Source organism: Phytophthora parasitica, assembly GCF_000247585.1.
Source record: "Phytophthora parasitica INRA-310 unplaced genomic scaffold supercont2.4, whole genome shotgun sequence".
Classification (NCBI taxonomy): domain Eukaryota; phylum Oomycota; class Peronosporomycetes; order Peronosporales; family Peronosporaceae; genus Phytophthora; species Phytophthora nicotianae.
This window is the reverse complement of record NW_008648990.1, coordinates 1,892,841-1,899,226: the sequence shown is the minus strand read 5'-3', so window position 1 is coordinate 1,899,226 and position 6,386 is coordinate 1,892,841. Positions and strand designations below refer to the sequence as shown.

Genomic DNA, 6,386 nt, shown 5'->3' with positions numbered 1-6,386 from the left:
GGGGGGGGCTTGAAGTGTTTGCGTTCGACAACGGAACGGAGTTCGTGTATAAGACGGGTGCTGATATTTGCCAACGGAACGGCATCATTCACCAGCGTCCCATTCCATACAGCCCTTAGTAGAATGGAGTGGTGGAACGCATGAACCTCGCTATCACGGAGAAGGCACGTAGCATGTTGCGCTGCAAGTCCATGTCGACTGAGTGGTTGACGGAAGCAGTAAGTACGCAGTGTACCTCACCAATCGTTCCATAAACACGGAGAACTTTGATGTCACGTCATACGAGTCGGCGTTCCAATCGAAACCGCTGTTGGATCATTTGCGCGTATGGTTTGCAAGGGTACGCACACGTTGATGATGTGAAGAGAGCGAACCTCGAGCCCAAGTGTTTCAGGAGCACGTCTCTCCGGTACGCCGAGAAGGTTAATAGATATCATTTTACACGTGGGGTGCGTCCTGGATCAAGGTGTCGCGGTCAGTGGACCTAGATAAGCGTTAAATAGAAGGTATTTACGATACGCAGTCTCCAGCACCCACAACGGTTGTCCAGGTGACGACGAACGGTGCTGAATCTATCGTTTCAACGCAAGTGGAGGAAATGGAGTACATGGCGCAGATCCTGTGCATGCAAGAGGTACTGTGGACGCGTGCGATGCTCAAGGACATGGGTCAAGAGCAAGTGAGAGCGACGCAGATATGGGAGGACAACAAAGGTACCAATGCAATAGCAAGGAACGCCGTATACCGCGCAGGTACAAGCACATCGACATCCGTCTCCACTTCACTCGTCAGAACGTGGAACGTGCAACGATCAAGATGGGCTACGGCAACACGAAGTTCCAACTGGCGGATATTCTAACGAAGGCGTTTGAAACAAACCCTGGCGTTGCAGTAGCTTATTCAACTTATTTTATCAAAGGTGCCAGCTTCTAACTGTATCCACGTGCATGAACTGATAGATTACTACAAAATTCTAAGTATTGATTTTACTGTTATTCCGTACACTAACCCTTGATTCCCGAAAAGGGTGTCGAGAACGCATTAGCGAACGTCGTATCTTACGACGAAACCGTGTCACTACAAATGTGTATATGCCAGATGTTGCACTTGCATATCACTGTATAAGTTTTGGTGAGATTTTTTCAGCAACGTCATAAGTTCTACACCGTTTCCGCCATCCGCAGGAAGTGAATGTCGTAACTTGCACCGAAGTGGTTCCAGCGCCGGGAATAATGCGGGAAGAAATGATTCGGGGCTTACGAATATGAACCCAGACAGTCGGACAACGGTGAACAAAAGATGCATTCAATCAGTGAAACAGGCATTGCAAATCTGACTACATCGAGCACTCATCACATGTTGCCCAGACGAAACCTACTAGTGATCGCTCTCATTTTCGTCATCTCCATTGTTCTCATCACCGCGTAGTCGAAGCTCCCGACGAATTTTCTTCCGCTCACCAGCTCGCTGTCCTGGGCGTCTCAAAACAACACGCTTCCCCTAGTTTCTAGGTATTGCTTACCCGCCTTCGAAATCGTCGTGCCATATTTCAAAGCAGGTCTTCTCGACGCCCTTGTAGTACCGTCGAATCTTATTGCAGAGCCAGCATTTGGTGTCATCGATTGAGCAGCGTTCGCAGAAGAAGGTCGTCACGAACGGCTTTTTCTTGGTATTGGTGCGCAAGAGCGCGCATACCTTGCAAGATCTTTGCCGCCGCTTTTGTGTGCCGCTCACTGTCACCCAGTCATCACACTGTTCAAGCGCGTGGGTCGCGCGCAGCGGCGTTCGCTTACGTTTCTGGCTTGGCGGGGGAGTTACCTCTACGCCCAAGAAATTTTCTGCCTTGAGTTGCAGAAGCTGGTTGTGAAGGACAATGTACCATTCTCCTCGTTTTATCGCCACCGTCCCGCTAATCCTCGCTGACTCCTTGTGCGAAATGTAGGCGTTCACTAGCGCGAGATCGAGAAGGCCCAAAAATAAGCTCTTGTAGTATTTCTTGAACTTTGTAGACATTTGTTGTGAGTGCTTCTGGAGGCGGAGTTGATCATGGACGTCAACTCCGCCCATCCAACGCTGGTGGTCACTTACTGCGTCAGGACAGGGTACAGTAATTCGGCCAACCTGCTTGATATTGCGGTCAATACTCGACTCGGTCATTGCAACCCCCGTGCACAAGTAATGCACGGGCTTCCTATCCCACCAATGGAAGGGCACCATGCTTGGAATAGCAACAGAGCACGAGTAGGTAAAGCTGCCGCGAGGTATACGTCTTGGCCGAGTCTGCCGTTTCACCTTGACACGCTGATCATACCCAAGTCGGTTGGTCCTAATGGTCCCGATGACGTACACGTGCATGCTAAGAAGCTCGATAGCTAGCAAAATGGATGAGTAATACCGATCAACGTGCCATGGTTGCCTTGTACTTGAGCCTAACACAGTCTTCAAGTTCCTGACGACAGTGGCAGCGCCAGTGTTGTGGTCAAATACCGTTTCAGCTTTAGTGTCTCTCCTCTTGCCGGCATACATTTCAAACCTAGAAGTAAGATACGACATAGACCGTTAGATATCAATCTGATGCCATAGGTTACGACATACGAAATATCGTACCTGTGACAGTATGCGCTCCTGGAGTCGCACGGCATAAACAGTTTTGAGCCATACCTATGCGGCTTATCGGGCATGAACATCCGGGTTGGGCTTCGCTTGGAGGTTGCTGGAAGCACGCCTTCATCAAAGGAGAATACGGAGGGGAGGGTCCACCCGGTAAGCAATTTCTGCTGCAGCTTATCGATAATTGGACGCAGCTTCCACAGTTTGTCCCGCGAACGATCCGCATCGTTATCGACAAAGTGTAGGTCCCGTAGTATGTCTTGGCATCTATTTCGGCTCATATATCGACCAAGTTTCCAGCGAGTACAGCAACATCCTCAACCATCGACCAGTGACTTGCAAAGCGCCTCTGTTGGGGGCAGAGCATTCGTGCAATCAGCAAACCGACAACGTGAAGGATCTCGTGGGTATCATACCCCCGTTTCGACTTCAACCTGCGGCGGATCTGCTTCAATGTTTGGCGCCGGCCATCAGGCTGCTTTCCACGTATCACTTCTCCACGTCGTGGTACTTGCTGCAATCCGTATCGATTCGTTTCAATACCAATCGATATCCATAGAGACTTTGGCACGAAATAGAATAGAGTAAGTAGAGGGGAGTGAGCCACGGTACGTAAAGCAGACACTGGGCGCGCGTCCTCAATCTTCAACCCAGGGTATGCTTGCGCATCCGTCTCAAACCCAACCGCCAGAGGTCTCACTCCGCCGCGCGCAATGCATTCTCACGTTGTTGTACCGCTTGAGGTCTCGAGGCGTCGTCTCCGAGTCGAAGTGAGTCAACGAATGCTTGATCCATCTCGATAGCGTCGTCTTCCGACACGACATCGTCTTGTTCATCTCTATAACCTCTATTGAGATCGTCGCTGTCACTGTTATCTTCATTGACGTTGTCATCACTTGATCCTGAGCTACAGCTCTCATACGCGTTCATGTTCTCGGTCTCCGGTATGTAGTTTACGTCAGTCTTGATATTACGGCGCGCTCTGTGTGCCGGTGCTGTGGCTGGCAACGGGTCCAGTTGGGAGTCGCTCTCCATTCCAGATGCCTCTGACAGAAACTGGACACTTTGGGCGGCATCATGATGCTGTTCGAGCTCAGTTGGCGACAAATCGAACTCCCTTGTTACCGCTTCCTGGGACAGCTCGACGTCTGAATCACTGGACGATCCGAAAAGATCGTTCAGCGTATTCTGTGAAAGCTCAGCAGTAGTGTCAATTTGAGAAGATCGAATTTAGTCGACTCGTTCGTTGCCCTTGTCGCTCTTATTGACCTTGTCGCCCTCATTGCCCTTGTTGCCGTCATCGCCTTCGTTGCCACCCTTGCTCTTGTCACCGGCGTTGCCCTCATTGCCGTCATCGCCATCCAGCTGCCCGGACTTGATCACATACTCCATCATTGCACTTTCTCCTACAAGAACTGCCGAGCCATTGGGGTTCATGTACGTCCACTCCTGCTCAATACCTCTTGGTCTCTTGTTCGTCCACCCTATATGCCGCCGCAAATGAGGAATGCGACGGCAGTAGCAGCGGTCTCCGTCCTGCGTTTCGATCGTGTGCGCCCCATGGCTGCAGTAGCAGCAGTCTCCGGCCGGCGTCCGTATCGTGTGCGCCCTCTGGCAAAAAAATTCCGTAATTAGTGATAATCGTGTGCGTGTGCGCCTGATCCTCTGGAAACCTTCCCGCAGTTTCCAGTGTGCCGCCCCGTTTCTATATTGTCCCAATTTACCTCTCGGACCTTATCGTTTTAAAATGACTTGATTAAAGTATTGGAATTCTGATTTCGTGCCATTTTCTGTTGTTCGTTGGCGTATGTCGTATCTTACGACATAAAAATGATTATGGCGTAAGATACGACGTTGGGAACCAGGGGGCTAAGTGAGACCTGCAGGAAGTTACACATCATGGGCTGACAGTGTCACCTAAGCGTGCGTTCGTAGACGTCGGCTTATATCGACATAAATTCCGGAGGACCTCCCTAAAGATGCTATTGGATCCGGCTGGCCCCTCCGAGACGATAATGGTATGATTCAATCTAAAACCTCTTTTGTCATATTCATCGCCAATTATTGTCCCAATATCATATTCTGTTGCAACTGCCTAGTCCAATAATAAAAATTTATATTGCAAACCCAATTATTTATTGAATCATAATTATTTTTCCAACCTCTGTATTTCGATCCAACGCTTAACGGACTTATATGAGCTTCTAATGTAATCGGTCGTGCACGACACCGGTGCACCGTGTCTCTAGAATTCGCTTGCGCCGAATAGCTTATAATGTTCGATCCTTTATCCAGCAAGTGTGTCACTTATTCCTCAGGGAAGAAGTAACACCACGCAGTATTACGGTTCATGGAAGCGATATCTTTATGAACCGTAATACTGTACATTCTGTGAACACAGTTATGAACAGTTGTTTTACTTCTTTTTTTTTTACCGTTTCTTGTGGCTGCAAAATGTTTTAAATAAGTAAGAAAGTGTTATGCAAAACCTAAACTTTTGATTTGATTTTTTGTGAAAATCAACGAGTTTGGATTGAGATTTCCCATAAATCATTTTCCACCGTGACAGTTCGATTACTGGGAACAATTCTCTATCATGTCAGTAACCGACAAATACGGCTTTTATCGTCCACGCATCCACTACGTGTTCGTGGAGGACGATCCTGATGATATGACGCGTTAGAGTCGACTGGTTTCGGGAGCCACCGTCCTACCACTTGTTAATAGTGTGAGATACCATGAGTACATACTTTTATAAAGTTAATTCAAGTGTTCTGATCAATTTATATGGATGCAAACGTGTCTAAAGTAAGAATGTCTGATATCATTATACCGAAAATTCATCTGATTAGCTTGGGCGTTGCACAGGATAGCTAATAGGATTTGAAGTCCGGCTTTCGTCACATACCGAAGATCACGGTCCCAAATTTGCATCCGTAAAATCAAGGGACCCTAAGGTGCTATCGTCCATTCAAGAATTTGCTTTCTACCGCAAGAAGCAACATGCGCTTCAGCAACTGCTTCATCCTTCTCGTAGCTATTTCTATAGGATGCTTCACCAGCCACGCCAATGCCGAGAACGGTGCCCTCACCAACAGTGCAAGAAACAATGCTCGCCGTCTACACATCGAGGCCGCAAATGCAGACAAAGTTGCTCAGCTTACATCTGGATTCATCAAGAAACTGAAGGATAATGCCGCGCTCAGGAAAGTCACTAACATCGCCAAGGTCAACGAAGATGACGCTGCGATCAGAAACGCTGCCAAAGCTGCTGCTGCCAAGGAGGGGGTCAAACTAAGTGACGAATCGGTAAGCAAGGTGGCGAAAAAGCTGGCTGAAGTTACCAAGACGAAGCCCAAGTTGTGGTCTCACCTCGGCAGCTACGCCGTTTTGGCGTGGCAGTTGATAGTTGGTGGGCTTGCTGGTGTCGGCGTGGTCCACCTGCTGCGGAAGGACAAGAATTCTACCCAGACAGCGACGTCTGTGTCGGGTTCTAGGAACTGACGTCCATGGCGATAAACTTGTGGCTGCTCGTGCAGTATCGAGTCATTGTGATGGGTCTCTTCTACTATCAGCTTCGCTGGTAACACAGAACCAGACACGACGTATTTTCCACATGCTTACTCTGTATTTTGTTTCATTTTCTGTGGGTATGGCTAGATCTGGCGTGGGCGTTAACGATGCTAACAGAAATTCTTGGCCAAGCACTGGACTATGGCCTATTTATTAGCCCTGCCAGATCATTGTCCAAGACTGTGTTACCGAAGAATAGACCC

At 48.7% G+C, this 6,386-nt stretch overlaps 3 protein-coding genes across 3 annotated transcripts; 1 reads left to right on the top strand and 2 right to left on the bottom strand.

Moving 5' to 3' along the window:
• Positions 1-1,518: 1,518 nt before the first annotated feature.
• PPTG_21323 (hypothetical protein) lies at positions 1,519-3,645 on the bottom strand (the record flags this gene model as incomplete). The annotated part of the gene is made up of 4 exons (XM_008896576.1): positions 1,519-2,533; positions 2,608-2,774; positions 2,900-3,283; positions 3,346-3,645. 4 exons carry the CDS (start codon positions 3,643-3,645, stop codon positions 1,519-1,521), a joined length of 1,866 nt encoding a protein of 621 aa, XP_008894824.1.
• A 195-nt stretch (positions 3,646-3,840) lies between these two features.
• On the bottom strand, positions 3,841-4,047 carry PPTG_21322 (hypothetical protein; the record flags this gene model as incomplete). Its single annotated transcript, XM_008896575.1, has 1 exon — positions 3,841-4,047. One exon carries the CDS (start codon positions 4,045-4,047, stop codon positions 3,841-3,843), a length of 207 nt encoding a protein of 68 aa, XP_008894823.1.
• Positions 4,048-5,613: 1,566 nt separating this feature from the next.
• Positions 5,614-6,114, top strand: PPTG_03542 (hypothetical protein; the record flags this gene model as incomplete). Its single annotated transcript, XM_008896220.1, has 1 exon — positions 5,614-6,114. One exon carries the CDS (start codon positions 5,614-5,616, stop codon positions 6,112-6,114), a length of 501 nt encoding a protein of 166 aa, XP_008894468.1.
• Between the last annotated feature and the right edge of the window lie 272 nt (positions 6,115-6,386).